This window comes from Eulemur rufifrons, chromosome 24 (genome assembly GCF_041146395.1).
Source record: "Eulemur rufifrons isolate Redbay chromosome 24, OSU_ERuf_1, whole genome shotgun sequence".
In the NCBI taxonomy this organism is placed as follows: domain Eukaryota; kingdom Metazoa; phylum Chordata; class Mammalia; order Primates; family Lemuridae; genus Eulemur; species Eulemur rufifrons.
In genome coordinates this window covers 36,886,871-36,904,536 of record NC_091006.1, presented here as the reverse complement: position 1 = coordinate 36,904,536, position 17,666 = coordinate 36,886,871, and the positions used below count along the sequence as shown (strand labels likewise).

Sequence of the window (17,666 nt, the reverse complement as noted above, 5' to 3'; positions counted from 1 at the left end):
TCCATCCTCGCCGGCGTCCGGTCTATGGAGTCAGCTGGTGCCGGCGGCGGCGCGGAGGCGGGAGGCGACGTTCGAGTGGGGGCCTCTGCCCCGCCAGGATGTTGCCGGGCTTGGCCGCCGCCGCCGCGACCCACCGGTGCAGCTGGGCCTCGCTGTGCCGGCTCCGGCTGCGCTGCAGGGCGGCGGCCCACGGCGCCAGGGACCGCCGGGGTGAGTGTCCGCGCCGGTCGCCGGTTCCGCGGAACCGAACCGGGGGCCTGAGCCGGGCTCGGCCCTCGCCTGGGGTGGTTCGTCCACCTGCCTTCCTACCCCCAGAGCCTTCCTTCCGGGCCTCTGCGGTTCATCGTGCCCCGCTTGCGGGGGTCCTGCCAGGTCCCCCAACCCCGGGCCCTGGCACAGCCCCCGCGAGCATTTGCGGGCCGGGACGCGCCTCCGAAGCCGACCGCTTCGTGCCAGGCGAAGGGTTACGTGCGCGTCGCGGTGTCCGGCGGTGACTCACCTCGGCGGTCGGAAATCGCGGACCCTGCAAGAGACCTTTCTGGGTCTCTTGTGTCACCGACTCCCCTTCGTTTAGCTGTTTTGGTCGAGATTTTCTTGCCCTGCTCTTTTTCTCATACTCCCAACTTGTTTTCCTAAATTCCCTAAAGGAAAGGGGGATGCTACTCAGCAGTGACATTGAGCCCCAGTTTGGGACCGAAAAACAAAGGAGCTCTTCAGTTCCGCGGGACAGTCCTTTTAGTGAAAAGGTGTCACCTGTCACTGTAACCTGGAAAAAGGTAGTTGTCTAGAATTTTCATCCCTCTCCGTCAGCATGCTTCTTCTGATTCAAAGTTCAATTCTTTGAGTTTCCAAAGTAACATTGAACTCATAACCCTGAGAAGACAGAATTAAATCTACCCTTAGTTTAAACCCCCAGGTTCTTGGCGGTGCAAAGAATATTTACGGAAACATTTCTCAAAAATTCATGTTTTAAAAAACTTGTAGCATGTTTGTGACTTCCCAGTAGAAGTCGGAAGTTGCAGTCGTTCAAGATTTTATGCAGTATAAGCTACAGTAACTACTGTGCTGTGCAAATAAATTAGAATTTATTCGTATCTTTTATTTGCAATAAATGTAAAAACTGGCTGTTAAAATTTCGAACGGATTAATTTTAACAGCACTGTTCTCAGGGCTTTTTGATAGTAATGTAAAATTATAACTTGAGTTTTCTCATATTGACAGTATACCTACCTGATTCTCTTATAAACAAAATGAGTCATCTGCTTTTATTATACTCCAAAATCCTCAAGTTAAGTTTCTGACATAATTGCTTCTATTGACCAAGCAACTTTGGCATTTTTGCACTGAAATTACAGTGACTTTAAGTTTAACGTAAACTGCCCTTTAAGTGTTGGTAAAAAGGAGTTGAAATCGTGTAGTTTGTAGTCGCTATTCTTTGTAGCTGTCATCATGTTGAAAATTATAGACTCATTGTCTCATCTGGCTGTGAAACACAGATAATAATTACCTATCTCACTAGTCAGAATGACTTTGCAAAGTTCTTTGGGATGTTTATTATTACAAAAATATTAAAATGTGTTTTCACACTTTAAAAACAGGAGGTTTTAAAAATAACCTGTTTGTGAAAATTTAGTGTCAGTAATACTGACACATTTTTTTGAAGGGGCAACCATAATGTAAAATTTTAAAATCATTTAGAAAAAGAGTACTGTTTAAGTTGGATGCATGTAAGAAGAAAAGACTATTTGAAGAACTTTTGGGGAGAAGAAAATCATCTGTTTTGATGTTTTTCTTTGTCAAGAAATACAGTTTAGTTTAAAATGGCTGTGTGGCTGGGAAAAACTTATAAAGAATAAGGAGAGGAAGAAACCTTGAAGGATTGCTTGAATACTTAAAAATGAGAAACACTTTTAAGGGCAAAAAAGGAAGATATTCTAGAACAGCATTGTCCAGAGGAAATATGAGAACCATGTATCTAATTTTGAGTTGTTTGCTGGCCATACTAAAAAAAAAAAAAATAAAAACAGATGAATTAGTTCTAATATATTTTACCAAGTATATTCAAAATATTTCAGCGTGTAACCGGTGTCAAAATTATTGAGATATCTTACATTCTTTTTTTTGTAGTAAGTCTTTGAAATCCAGTTAGTATTTTGTTTACAGCACATCTCAGTTTGGACTGACCACATTTCAGATGCTTAAGAAACAGTGACCACTCTGTTGGATAGTGTAGTTTCAGAGTTAGTGTAATAGTATCCTTAATTTATAAAGAATTTTTACAAACCAGTGTGCATTCCAGTAGGAAAAAAATAGAAGAAATAAAGAGTTCATGAAAAAATTCAAGTGGCCAATAAAAATGCAGAAATGTTCCGTGCTCTCTACAAAGCAGAGACGTGTATTAGTAACTGTAAAGGGTTTTGCTACTCGCTGCCTGTCTCATTGGCTGAGTTTTTCATAATGATGACACCCCATTTTAGAGTACAGGAGAACAGGAGCTCTCTTACTACTGATTGGGAACATAAAAGGTTTATGCTCTCTAACCTAACAGTTTGGGGGTTTACTTTGAAGAAATGATCAGATACATGTTAAAATGTGTGCAGAAATTCATCATAGTAATAAATTGGTAGTTTGTAGTTACAAAGAATTGAAGCTGAATATATTATGGTACATTTATTGTGGGCCGGTGATATATGCAACTATTTCTTTAAAAAATCATAATTTAGAAGATTAGTGATATGGCAAAATATTCTTGATGTATTGCTAGGTAAAACTGTAGGAAAAATACAGTAAGACTGCGTGCTATGATATTAACAGTGGGTTTTTCTAAAAGTTCGTTTAGTAACTTTGCGATCTACAGTGAGCATACCTACAGTAAGCATGTGCTTCTGAATAATAAAAATGGAACTTAGTCTCCACAGTAAGTATATCCTTTTTTACAAAAACGTTCCTTTGACTTTATAGTTTTAAAAAAAGTTCCTTTGACTTTGTATAGAACACATACTTATTTTTTCACGTATTTATACCTTGTCTCATTTGACAAAAATTTGAGATGGGAAGATACTTCCTTAAGTACTGTATGCCTAATTAACAGATACGTGCTTTTTCTTAAATATGAGACTAATAAAAGTGTAATTTTAAAATAAATAGAAATTAAACTTCTGTATATTATTCTGTCTCTAATCTGCTAGTTTTTGTTATTAATACCGTAAGAAAAGTAGGCTGAGAGTATAACTTTTATTCCCACAGACATCCTCCCCCCAGCCTCTAAATATTAATAATTAAGAGCATTGATAGTTACTAAAAACCATTTTGGCAAGCTGGCACCAAGATTCTATGGTATTTAGATCGAGTTAATGATAGAATTTCTTTTACTTAACTATAAAACGAAGCTAACTTCAGCGTGGGCCTCGTAGGGTTTTTGTGAGTGAGAATCACTTAGCGAAGAGGCGCTGGGCATTGTAGTTGCTGGTAGCTTAGTGCTGAATAAGACAGGCACAGTTTCCACCTTCATTTCGCCAGAAATAAGGAAATATATCTGAAGTGCTGTAAAAGACATAAGCAGGGTGGTGGGCTAGAAAGGGCCGCTTCACTAGATGTGCTGTCTGGGACTCCAGCTCTTCTGAAGGCTGATGACTGAGCAAGGCACGGAAGAAGAAAATGAGCCAGGTAGGGGAGACCTGGAGGAAAGAGCGATTTGGGCAGAGCAAAGAGGAATGTGAAGACCAGACAGGTGGTATTTATAATACGAGCAGAAAGAAAACTGTGGCTGGGCTGGGGCAGGGTGGGCGATGCGAGAGGAAGTTTGAAAGTTATTAGATTTAGGCCATAGGCTTTTTTAAAAAAAGGCAACATTTAAAAATATTAATATCTCTGACTACTGTGTGGAGAATGGACTGGGAAGGGGAGGGTAAGTGTAAATGAGGGGGTCACTGGGGGGGCTGTTGTAGTTACCCAGGCAGGCGAGGCTGCTGCTGGGTCGTGATAGTAGTAGAGATTGAGAGAAGTAAATGGATTTTGAGATAGATTTTCAGGTGTAAAATGTAGCAATATAGGTAAAGTATTTAGCACTTGGTGAGTTCTTAGTATGTTAGGTGTTATTACTGTTTTTGCTTTTTCTAAGCAAATATCGACAGTTAGGCAAGGCAGTAGAGATGTGTGTCAAGATGCTGTCCTGAATGTGTCAACATCTCCTCCTGTTTCCTCACTTAAAAGACGGATTCCCTTTTCCTTACTCTGTTCTGGAGAAAAATTACATCAGCAGTAGTCCCCTAGCCTGAGCTACGCTGTCTAGGTCACACTTTAGCTTGCCAGATGATTTGAGCCAAGAGACTTTGCTGCAGTTTTGGCTAGCTGAAAGGATTAAAAATAAACTAGAAATAGTTAATGTATTAATATTAGACTATATTACAAATTGTGCTGATGATGTTAACAAGACCTTGATGAACTCCCATGTAATTTATCAATGGATATATTTTTAGTTTCTTTTTATTATAGACATGTATTAATTAATTAATTCATTCATTCGAGACAGGGTCTTGGTCTGTCACCCTGGCTGGAGTGGAGTGGCACAGTCCTAGCTCACAGCAACCTCAGACTCCTGGGCTCAAGCGATCCTCCGGCCTCAGCCTCCCAAGTAGCTGGGACTACAGGCATGCACCACCATGCCCAGCTAATTTTTTTTTTTATATATATATTCTTAGTTGTCCAGCTAATTTCTTTCTATTTTTAGTAGAGACAGGGTTTTGCTTTTGCTCAGGCTGGTCTTGAACTCCTGAACTAAAACGATCCTCCTGCCTCGGCCTCCCAGAGGCTAGGATTATAGGCATAAGCCACTGCGCCTGGCCGGAAATTGTCTTTTAAGTAAGGAGACTGATAGCTGTAAGACCTAGGCTACAGGGTTGACTCTGGTCCTGAAATTAGCCACAAATATATTCACACTGCAAGAAATCTTTGTTTTTACTTGTTGCAGAAGCAGTATATACAGTAGACTGAATTGTCAGTTTGCATCGAGAGAAAAGGAGTTTCTTTTTGTTGTTGTTCATGATCTGAAAAAAGTGTCAGATTTTCTCTGAAAGCCAGAGTCAGTAGTAGGTGACAAACCAGCTTGGAGAGAGAGGGCAAGTGGTGATCAGTAGCGTTGGTCATTAGGAGCTACAGATGTGATATCAGCAAAATAAAGGCACAGAAGTCTGGTTGTTGTGGCTAGACGGAGATAAGATATATTACCAGTAGCTCTGCAATCCTGATGAGGAAACAACCCTTGTACATACAGTGATAAGAAAGTTCTTGTCCAGGCCGGTAGAACAGTAAGTGCTGAACTAATCTTCCATCTGTAGATTACTTTAGAAATCACCGTGAAGAAAGGGTTTTAATGGTGGGTAATATTTTTTTTTACTATCTTTTTGCTTATCAGAATTAACAAATTCGATAATTATTTAACGAACCGTTGTGTTTCTACTGCCGTGTGTTAGGTATTATATTTGTATTATTGAGTCAAATGTGGTCCAGTATCGTTTTTAAAATAAAAAATGTTAAAGGTGGTAATGTATTATACGTGTAATTTTCGATCTTATATTAATGCCAAATGTGTACTTTTAAAGTTGCTGATACCTGAAATTCTATTGAAGTTAAAAATTAAGGACTTCTCAAAACAGCTCGCAAGGAAATTCAGAGATTACTAGACTAATGTCCAAAGGACTTAGGAGACAATTCGAAGAGACCTCTACTGGCCCCAAATGGGACAGTCTGAGCATTCATCAGGATAATGATGCAAATGGATTGAGATATATCAAGTAATGTTTAAATCTGTGAAACTGTAATGATACACAAAAATGTGTTGCCACTGCAGGATGGTGGGCGATGAACTTAGTATGTTGAGAACTGGTAAAAGAAGGGAGAGAAGTATTCAGCCTAACTTTCCTGCATGAACTGTCCTGCGGGGTCGCCAGATAGATGGAGGGGATTTTCTCTTTGCAGAGGTATTCTGAGAAATGAAGGAGGGATAAAACGAGAACATTGCCATTTTGTTGCCACCTAATGGAAAAGTAGTTGTAGGCATTGAACAGCAGACGCTGTCATCACAAATAAAGCGACAGCCAGACACTGTGGGTTCCTGAGGAAAGACTCCTCACCACTAGCAAGTAGCGCTGTCCTCATAAAAAGAACCTGGATTTGGATAAAGCCTTTCTGTCCATTGATTTATGGAACATGTAGAAGAATGGGTTAAGCAACCTCGTGGGAATTCAGTCAGCAAAAATCAGACAGGGAAGCTACCAGGACAGAAATTCAGGACAAACATGGTTTTTTCAACATAAAATTTGCAATTAAAAAAGAAGAAAGACATTCTGTAGCTTAAAGTAGACTTAAAAGACATGTCAATCAGTAACAGTATGAGGACCTTATTTGGATCTCTTCACATAGAAACTGGAAAAGTATAAAATTTATAACAACTGGAAATTTGAAGGCGTATTTGATGATACTAAAGAATTTTTTTTACTTCTAGTAATGGTGTTGTGATTGTATTAAAGAGAGTTCTTATCTATTAGAAATACATAGTGAAGTATTTATGAATGAAATTATTTTATGTCTGAGATTTGCTTTAAATTAACATAAGGGTGTGGAGATACGGTACAGGTACAGACGAGACAGGATTGGCCGTGAGGCGATAATTATCGAAAGCAGGCAGTGGGTGTGTGGAAGTTTGTTGCATGGTTTTTCTCTACCTTTGCGTATGTTTGAAATTTTCTGTAATAAAATAGTTTAAAAACTAAGGAAAACCTTGGAAAAAATCTAGCATCAAGTTACGGAAACAAGTTATCTTCTGGGGAAGGACTTTTAGACTGTGGAGTAATTACTTCGTCTTTAAACATTTTAGCCCAAACTCTCAAAGTATTTCATCGGTATGTAGAAAAAAAAGTGTTAGTGGCGTGCTGTCTTTGTAAAGTAATAATTACAAAAGGTACTTTGCGTAGGGCTGAAAAGTCGGAACACCAGTGGCTGCAGTAAGAAGATGCTTTTTCTCAAGTGTGAGTTTCTTAGAACAGTCTGCTTTAACCCTTGCTTCACTAATTCATTTTGCTAGTAGGCTGCATATTTTAATGTGCAGAAATCTGTTGTTTTACTTGCTTTACTCAGCCTTTAAGAAATAGACAAAAATGACCAAAAACATACTAGGCCTACAACAGTTTGCCAGATAAATGAAAGAATAAGTTGACATCAGGAAGTTCTTTAAGAGAAGAAGTTCCCAGCCTGAAACTTGAGTGAATACTTAATATTCTCTTATGTTCCTCAAGCTCTTCAACTTGTTTGTAACATTCACAATAACTTATGTTCCTGATGAATTCTGTGAGCCGTTAAGAAAAGATTTTTCTTTCTTTCAGAACGCATGTATCTTTACATGCACATACATGAATTAACATTTTTGGAATGTTATTATTAAGCAGTTAGAAAAGTTTCCCCTTAAATGCTCAGCCCTTCGTTCTTGCAAAAACTTGACTATCTGTAATGATGTAATTTTATTGTTTCACCTACAACTTTAGAAAATGTGTGCATTGTATCTAGACAGTGTTTTCAAGTTCTTTCAGAAAGGGAAATTCTTAGTACTCACAGTATAAAATAAAAAAGAGGGTCCCCAGAAGAGTAGAGACAGATTTGCTTTTCTGCCACCTCAGTGCAGTTGTGGAATGTATTTGCCTTCTGTGTTGGAGCCTCCAAAGCCCACAGTCAGCCCGGATGCAGCAGCTGAAGTGCTTGGTAATTAGTCCTCTATTCTTCCCTCAATTAAAATCCCCATATACTGGGGCATCTCACCAAATGTTGATCTAATTATCTGATTTAAAAAATCAGTGACAGCATGAGTGAGTGATTAATATAATTCACTTATTGATTGTGAAATGAAAGAGGAATAAAACTCCAGCTAGTGGAAGGAGGACGCCGGATAATTTTGAGGAGGAAGCCCTCCCGACCCTCCCTCCCGGGGTCCTCTATTCTGAAAGGTAACGTGCCAGCGTTCTTTTTTTAGCAGCAGTCAGCATACAAAATAATGTGTCTATTATGTGCCAGACACCTTTCAGAACAGCTGAGTAATATGGATATTTTATTTGACTTTATATTTTAAAAGTTTTCATACAAATAAATTTACAAATTAGAGAAAATAGGAATATTGTCCTTATTTTTGCTTTACTGAATGTAGTTCCTGTATGTCTGGGGGTTGTTGAAACACCTTCAGTGGCGAGGGTGGCTTGGCAATTGTGTATCTCGGCATTCATTTGAAATGTAAATGTTTTTTTTCTTTTAGAATGGCAGAATTTAGTGACGTTTGGAAGCTTTTCAAACATGGTTTCATACAGTCCTCCATACGTTTGTATCCTGAGTCAAGTAAAGTTGTATTCCACAGATGTTCAGAAAGGACAAGGATCACAATCTCTCAGAGTAGAAAAAGTACCATCGTTTGATGAAACAGGTATGTGTACGTTTTTAAAATCATTTTTTCTGTGTACTGCAATAGTTTGTGTAACATTATTTATTCGTTGAATGTTTGATAGAACTTGTGAAACTTTCTGAATTGATGTTTTCTTTGTGGATGGGAGCTATTAAACTGTTGATTTAATTTCTTTAATTTTACTACTCTTTATGACTCAGTTTTGGTAAGTTCTGTCTTTTTTTCTAGGAATTTATTCACTTAAACTAAATTTTTAATTTATTGGCATAAAGTTAATAATATTCTGTTTACTCTCTCTCTAGCATGTGTAGTGTTTTTTTTTCATCCTAGTGATATTTGTCTTATTTTCTTGCTGTGAGTTGTTCATTGTCTATGCAGTTTTTGTCTCTTGAAACTATTTGAGGTTTATCTGGATTGAAGATGCCTTCCTGCCTAGAAGGGTTTGCTTTTGCTTTGGTGAGCTGCTAAAGACACAACTTGGGACTATATTAAATTAAATTTTCTGCTTTAAATTCACATTGTGAATTCAGGCTGTACATATCTGTGAGGGTTGAGTTGTCCTTAGGATTTCAGGGGAGTATTTGCTCCTCCCCACTAGTTAACATCAAAGTAGAGACAGGCCTGTTTCCTTGCTGCTCCTTTCTGTGTGTTATCTGTTTCTAGTTCACAGTTATACCACGTGTATAGCTTTTTATCTGGGCGTCTCCTGTTAGCCTCCCCATTTTGAGCAGAACCTAGTCGTATTCTCCGGTCTTCCATGCCTCTTACAGTTGTGAAGGTAGAAATAAGCTCAAAGAATACAAGCTTCAGCAGAAATCATTGGGAGGAAATTTGGCTTTGATGTACTCATTTGTACTGTAGAGATTCTGCTTTCACTTCGTTTTTGCCCTCTTTTGATTGTTTTTTGCTAGATTAGCAATGCATTTAAAAAGATATTGTTCAAGGTACATTAAAAGGAAGCATTAAAGGAAGTCCTTTATTTATTCACTAAGTTACTCAACAAGTATTTATTGAGCACTTCTTTTATGGCAGCAAATGAGAAGGACTCTCTGAGTTATATTCTCTTTTTTACTAAAGCAGAAAATGAAGCAAACAAACATTGAGTGGTAAATGCCATCAGCCCTCCACACCCATGGGTTCAACCAACTCAGGATCAAAAAATATTTGGGAGAAAAAAATGGATGATTGCGTCTGTACTGAATATGTACGGACTTTTTTCTTGTCATGATTCCCTAACAATATGGTGTAATAACTATCTACATAGTATTTACATTGTATTGGCTATTATAAGGCATCTAGATATGATGTGAGGTATATGAGAATATGTGGGCAGGTCATATGCAAATGCTGTACCATTTCATATAAGGGACTTGAGCATCCGTAGATTCTGGTATCCACAGGGAGGTCCTGGAAGCAGCGTCCCACAGATGCGGAGGGACCACAGTGCCTCAGGAGCACACGGAATGGGGCGTTTAACTCAGTCTTGAGTGGTTGGGGAAGATTTCCATAAGGAACTGATACCTAATTAGAGACAAGAAAGCAAGCAGGTATTGGTGTGGCGAATGGTGCAGACGGGAGGTGAATTGCCTGGACTGGTGAGTAGAGGGCTGGTGGGGTTGGTGGTGTGGAAAGTGCGCGCGATGAAGGTCAGGAGGTAGGCAGTCGTCAGCTGAAGCTCTTGTTCGGGAGTTTGGACTTCTTTTGTAGGTAGGGGGAATAATTGGAGTATTAGAAGTTGGGGAAGTATTTGATCAGATTTAAGATTTTATAAAGATAACTGGTTTCAAAATGGCAAACAGACTGCAAAGGAAGGAGACTGAAAGCAGTAATACAAATGGGAGTCTAGACTAGGGTAATGGCAACGCTTTTTTATAGGAATAGATGAATTTAAGAGATTAAAGAGCTGAATAATTGGGACTTAGTGATTGAATTTGGGGGCTGAAGGAGAGGGTTGAGTAAAGGACAGTGAATGGTTACTGGATTGGCCAATTGTGTAGATGATTTCATTGACTTCTAAAATTAGGAGTACCAAAGCTAGAGCATATTTTAATTAGAAGATGATGGTTTGGTTTTGGACATCTGAATTGTAGGTGCCTGTGAAATATTTTAACAGTTGATACAGTGACCAGTTGGCGGTTGGGTGTCCGGTGAATCTGCCAGTCTGTTCAGGTGTCGCACATCGTAACATAACTGCTCTCCTGGTGCCAGACGTCACGTCTTGACTCTTGACTGGCTGACTGCGGTGGTCCTCTCCACAGCATCCTTGCTTCCACTCTGCCCTCCTGTAATCCATTTTCCAAATAGGCAGCGTAGTCTTTTTAAAAAACAGATGTCACTTTCTTAATTAAAACTCTTCGTTGGCTTCCATTTACCCGTAGAACAAAGTCTAGACTGCTAGAAGATAATAAAAATTCATTATTCTGGCTCTCAAAGTCCTTAGCTGATGCAGCCCCTACATTCCTCTCCGTTTTCTTCTCCTGCTCTCTTCCTTGCTCACTGTCTTTCAGCCGAAGCAATCTCTTTATGGTTCGTTAGAAAATACCAAGCTTATTCTTGTCATGGGGCCTTTGCTCTAGTTGCTTTCTCGTTCCAAGGTGCACTTCCTCCCCTGGCTGAGCCCTTCTGGTCATTCGCGTCTTAGTTTAAATGTCATCTCTGCACAGAAGCATTTTAAATCACTCATTCTAAAGTGGCCACCCATTCCATCTTTTTTACCCTGATTTAATTCTCTGCATAGGTAGTCTTACTCCTGATGGATGTTTTTGATACTTTATTTATTCCTTCATCCCCCACTTGTTTGGAAGCTCCATGACAGCATTAACTTCAGTGCCTAAAGCAGTAATTTGCTCATAGTGGGAGCTTGATTAATATTTGTGAATAAGCGAGTGCATAGAGTTCTGACCTGGAGCTACAGCTTTAGGAGTGTATACACAGTTTATACACAGATGGTAACTGAAGCCAGCGGTGTGTTTGAGACAGTGCAGGGAGAGTGTTAAAGGGAGGAAGTAAGATTTTCTAGTATAAAATCCCCCAAATGAGTATGGGACAGGTGGAGAAGAGGAGCAAGAGAGACTTGAGAAAGAGTAGCTGGACAAAAACCAAGGTGTACACGGTGACAGGCGAGTGTTTGAAGAACACTCGAGCTCAGTGGCTCAGCCTATAATCCCAGCAGCTTGGGAGGCCAAGGCAGGAGGATCTCTTGAGGTCTGGAATTTGAGACCAGCCTGGGCAACATGGTGAGACACCATCTCTACAAAAAATATTAAAAAATAGCAAGACTGTCTTTCATTTAGTTGGGTGTCTTTCACAGGAGAAGAATTTACAGATTCCTCGAGGAACCTGTATTCATGTTAATGACGTCTGTTTTTCATTCTTTTTCCTAAGCCGCCTCCTCCCGTTGGGCTTAGCTGTGCAGTTTTAGCCAGTGTCTTCTTGTCCTGTGGTGATGGAGAGCTGCTGGGGTAAATGCTGATGAGAGGCTGATATTACACGATAGGGAACGAGGAGTGTGGGGGAGTCCCTAAGTTCTGGAAACAAGCATGTCTATTAGAACATAGAACAGGGAAAAGAAGCAGGTGATGAAATAATATAATTAAGGGTAAAATATGTTATAATAGTCCTCTGAGGTGAACATAGACCCAGGCAAAAATACTTAACGTTGGTTCCACTATACAGAATCTTTGAAATTAAAATCCACGACTGAGTTTCTTTTTTGTCTGCTGACTGGAGTAAAAATGTTAGTTTATATTCTTATATTAGAAATACATTGTTTATTTTTGACAGGTTTATTCTGGGCTCAATTTTTCACGATTTGCTTAGGCCAAATTAGACCTTGTTAGCCATCAGATAGACAGCCAGTAATTGCTTGATTGAAAGATAATTTGTATATTTAGTGGTTTGAGATTGAGTTTTGAATAATTCAAATCACATGATAAGTAAGGAACTGCTCATTAAGAAGCAGAGACTTGCTAAGGCATCCTCAAGGTTTTAAGTAGCATTCAGGTGTTTTAAATTTTAGTAAAATTAGTTTTAATTTTGCTAATGACAGCAGATGTGTGGCAAACAGCCAGGGTTTGAGCTTAAAACAAACGTCTAGAGAGAGTCATGGGTAGAATGTGTGGTTACTCACTGAAATCGTAAGGGTTTTACTCCATTAATGCAGTGTGAGTTGATTAAGGTGGTGGTGTGCAAATCGGTATTTACACATGCTTGAGCCATTTATTAGCATTCTTGTGTGTGCTTTCTAACGCTTTATATTTAGTAACATCTAGATAGTTTGTAGTGAGAATATCCAGAAATATCTGTCTTAGAGCAACCCATTTTATGTGAGTTGGTTGAATGGCTTTGATCATCGTGGAAAGGGAGGTTGTTTCTGAAATTTTGACGGTAGATTTCAGTTGTTTGGGCACTAGGTGAGTGTTGAAAGTTTATTACTCCACCCCTTTCCCTTCATTGTTCTCTGCCCTGCTGTTCCCTAAAGCAAAATGTTATGCAGTTGATATATAGATTCCATAGATAAAGATGCTTCAGACTTGCTTGTTGTGTAGCTAGACAAAAATAAAATCATAATCATCATTTAACTCTTCAGTGTCAGATGTTACAAGCTGTGGTTATTAAATAGAAGTGATACAGTATGCCACCATAACCCACTTAGGATTTGGTTCATAGTTAAAGCCTTTTTAGATTTTCTGCACATTCTTTAGGTATCGAAACATAATGTACCATATTTAGTCATTTTCCCAGTAGTTTTCACTGAAAAATAATTGTTAAGAAATATACTAAAAATTACATGTAAAAATTTTTTTTGCTTTTATTTCGAAGAGAGTTTTGCTTTTGTTAGTGCTTAGTGTGTTGGCATTTAATTGCTTCATATAAGTTTGGAAGAAGGTAAGTCAGTGGCTAGGTAGGACTTTGGATCAAGATGGCCCTGGGAATGCATGCTGTGAGGTGTCGCTCTGCTTCTCATTCACTGGAGTGATAGATAAGATACAAAAAGAGAAAACTGAAGACAAAACTGGTCTAAAAAAAAAAAAAAAAGACATGCTATATCCAAGAAATAGAACAGAAGCATTCATGCCCTGGGTCTGTGAGCAGGTAGTGGCAGCCAGGAGTGTGGGTCATTTGGGTACCAAGTGCTGTTTGAATAGCCAGGTACTGGAGTCAGCCTCACTGTTTGAACGTACCCACCCACTCCCATACAAGGAAGCTGAAAACAGTCAATTCCAGTTGCTGTCTGGGGCTGCTTTGTAGGAAACTGCAGGCCTGGGGAGGCAAGAGGAAGGCCAGGAACTGAACCTGCTGTTTGCTCTCTTGGGGACTAGATTGAGGGGTAGGAATTTTGCACTGGCAATATGAGATCCGGATCGAGGGATCAGATGGAGCTCTGAGCACAAGAGCATGAGGAGGAGAGTGAAAGGGTGTATCTTATTCAGAATAAGGCTACAAATTCCAAAATGTAAAAATACAAGAGTCCTAATGCTAAGAAAGCCAACACAATCAACGAATATGAATTAAGTCCAGATGAAATTAAAATAACAACCTGAATTGCTTAAAATAAGTTAAATACCCTGACAAGGATAAATGAAGGATTCATGTTCATTAAAAAGAACAAGAAGTTTTGAAACACAAACTGGCACAATTAAACCAGAATGAATAAATATGAAAAGAAGATAACTGGAAATCTTAGAAATGAAAGTTTAGTCGCTAAAGTAAAAATTTCATAGATTAAATAGTCATAGTCAGTTGGAGAATTAGTAAATTGAAATTCACTCAGAAGGCACATAGGAAGGCAAAAAGACTTTCCAAAAAATGAGTATTTAAGAGGCATGAAGCTCTAGCCTATCTTTAATAGGCATTTCAGAGAGAAAATAGAGAAATGGCAAAAAAACATAATATAAAAAGATAATGGATGAGAATTGTTCAGAAGTTGAGAAAAACAGGAATCCTCCGATCACAAGTACTAAGCAGGATAAGTAAAAAGTAATCCACCCCAGACACCTTACAGAGAAACCACAGATTTAAAAACCAAAACAAGGAACGACTCAGCTTAAAGGCTGACAAAGAGAACTCAGTGCTATCACAGTCCACAGGTTGCTCTTTTGAAGTAGACTTTTTATCTGCAATAATATGCAGAATTCAAAGTGGGGAGTGATTTGGAATAATATCCATGAAAAAGTAAGAGAAAAGATAAATAGCACCCTAGAATTTTATACTGACCTAAATAATCATTCTTGAGTGAAGGCAAAAATAAGAGCATTATCATGCATACAAAGATGAATGTCATTTACTAACCATTGTACCCACATTTAAAAAAAAACTAGTTATTAAAGTATTTATTTCTGTAAAATGCATAGTAAACCCAGATGGAAGGAAAGGGATTAGATGTTAAAGAGACAATGAAGAACAAGAAACAGATAAAATGAGATACTGATTAGCTTTCCAGATGGTTAGAAAGATTTACAGGAAAGTATGTATGTTAAATTAAACAACAGAAATATAATCTTATAAATTCCAAACCTACAATCCTCTTCACATCTCCATTTGCCCTGTGTATCCAAGTGAAAAAAAAGGGGAATAGCTTTATATGTATGTATGTAGTCTTAATTGTTTAGTTTTACTTGTTTTTGAATTTTGTTGTGATAGCTTATTATATGTATGATTTCGTGATTTACTGTTTTCATTAAATTTTGTTGCTAGGATTTAGCCTATTGGTGTATGTGTCTGGTTTATTAATTTTCTTGGAGGTAATTAAAGCATGTATTGTTGAGGGCTAGTGTGTGAGTTAAATGAGTTGATACATGTGAAGTGCTCAGAGTGGTGCTTGGCGCACAGCGAGGGCCATGAGAAAGGTAGCCATTGTTATGTTTGCTGTCATTCAGCGCTGCGTGAACTGTTGTGTGAATACAACATGGTTCCTTTATCTGCTTTCTTGCTGATGGGCGTTCGAGTTCTGCAGTTGTTGCAACAGAACAGAGTGCTTTCTGTACCTTCATGTACCTCTCTCCTTGTGCCCTTGTGCAAGGGTTCTTCGAAGCCAAACAGATTGACCCAGAAGAACTGCTGGGTCACAAGCATAAATGATATTGGATGACGCCAACTTGTTTACCAAGTAATTGTGCCTGTTTTCCACCAGCAGTGCATGCATTTCCATTGCTCCGCACTCTGGCCCGCACTGTGTATTGTCATGTTTTCATTTTTCCCATCGTGGTAGCTGTAAACGTCATCTTGTGGTTTCATTTGGGTTCTGTTAATAGTGAGGCAATCATCTTTTCATACGTTTGTAGGTTATTTCTATTTCCTTTTCTGTGCAAGTTTTTTTTTTTTTTAATATTATAAGGGACAGAGTCTCACTCGGTCACTCAGGCTGGAGTGCAGTGGCGCAATCATAGCTCACCGCAGCCTCCAACTACTGGGTTCGAACGATTCTCCTGCCTCAGTCTCCTGAGTAGCGAGGACTACAGGCACAGGCTCCACACCTGGCTAATTTTCAAAACTTTTTTCGTATGAGGTCTCGCTGTGTTGACCAGGCTGGTCTCAAAATCCTGGCCTCAAGTGACCCTACTGCTTTGGCCTCCCCAAGTTCTACCTTCGGGAGCACTTAAATGTGTGAGCTCCCTCACTCAGCTGTGTGCAAGTTTGTTCTGCTGCCCATTGTTTTCTAATGGGTTGTTTGTCATTTTCTTGATGATACTAATCCTTTGTTAATTCTAATTGTTGTAAATATCTTCTCCTAGTTGAGGCTTCTTTTTTCTTTTTCTTTTATGGGATTCTTTGATGAATAGATGTTCTGAATTTTAATTTAGCAGAATTTATCCAATTTTCCTTGCAATGTTTGTTATCTTGTTTAAGAAATCTTTCTATACCGTTAAAATATTCCCTATTGTCTACTGCGAGGCATGTAAATGCCTAAACATTTAAATAATTAATCTGTCTGGAGTTGTTGTTTGTTTTTGGTGGGAGGTAGATTCTAATTTCCTTTTAATTTTTTTTTTGGTGGGCGAAGGGTTGTGCACTTGTCCCAGAACCACTTAATAGTCATGCTTTCCTCACAGAATAGCATCTCTAGAATGTTTTTAGGTAGAAGAATTAACTGCATTCTTGTTTTTGTTTATTCTTGCAAAGTATGCATCTAAGTATTCACCATTAAATACAATGTTATAGGTTTGTTTTATCCTTTATAGAGATTCCTTTATGTCCTAATTTTCTAAAAGGGTTTGAATTTGCATGGATCTTGAATTTTATTGAGTGCTTTTTCTTTAGCTCCTGCTATGATTCTATAGTTTTTCTTCTTTAATCTGTTAAATGAGGGGAATAAATAGCTTTTGTAATATTTAACTACTCTTGTATTCTTAGGATAAATCCAACACAGCTTATGATATAGTATCTTTTTTATACATTGGTGAATTAAGTTGGCTAATATTAATTAAGTTTATAGGTTTGTATGAAAGCAGCTATTTAATGTAAACTTGTTTTAATATACTTTGCAGCAGAAAATATAGGTGCAGAACTCAAAGCTCCACTTAAGCAAGAACCTCTCCAAGTAAGAGGTAAATATATTTTATTCTTTTTTTATTATGATTTTTTGAATTAAATGTATAACAGTTTATATGGAGTGCTTTATAGTGCTATTATTCTAAGGATATAGTTCATTTTTACTTTTATTTAAATAGATTGACCATAGGATTTATTCTCTTATTTATAAGCACATTTTCCACTGAAGTTTAGTTTGCATTTTTTCACAATTTCCAAGAACCTAAAGAAAGTAATAATGGCAAGTGAGAATCATCAATTGCTTTGCCATTTTTAGAAAAGTAATGTGATTAAAGAACAAGAGGCCAACACCTTTCAGCTGCTGTTGCTCAAATCCAGGTAGCGTTTGGCTGTTCCTGTCTGACTTCCTTTTCTAGGAGTAACTGAGTCCTGAAGGAATTCCTGCCTGTAGAGCTGCTCTGTGTGACAGGCTGCGGTTTCCTGGGGGCAGTGTGTGGTGAGGAGTATCGTGGCTTTGGCGTCAGCCAGACCTGGCCCACTCTGTGGCTCCCGCACTGACCAGCTGTCTGACCCGGGGCAGTGTACTCTGCTCCTCTGAGCCCGAGTGTTCTCCCCTGTACGATGGTGCTAGAAACGAGACCTCTCTTCTAGGGTAGCTTTGAAGATGACACATTGTAGACAGTCACAATTAAGAATAATGAATGTTGAGATAGCAGCTATCATCATTGTCATCATC

The 17,666-nt window shown here is 38.7% G+C and overlaps 1 protein-coding gene across 2 annotated transcripts in view; it reads left to right on the top strand.

The window, feature by feature from the left end:
* Positions 1-17,666, top strand: part of SLC30A9 (solute carrier family 30 member 9) — a 198,718-nt gene continuing 181,052 nt past the window's right edge. For both annotated transcript variants that reach the window (XM_069458581.1, XM_069458580.1), the window contains exons 1-3: positions 1-210; positions 8,297-8,461; positions 16,927-16,986. In XM_069458581.1, the coding sequence (XP_069314682.1) occupies positions 99-210; positions 8,297-8,461; positions 16,927-16,986 (337 nt within the window). In that variant the 5' untranslated portion in view covers positions 1-98. The remainder of the gene's footprint in view (positions 211-8,296; positions 8,462-16,926; positions 16,987-17,666) is intronic.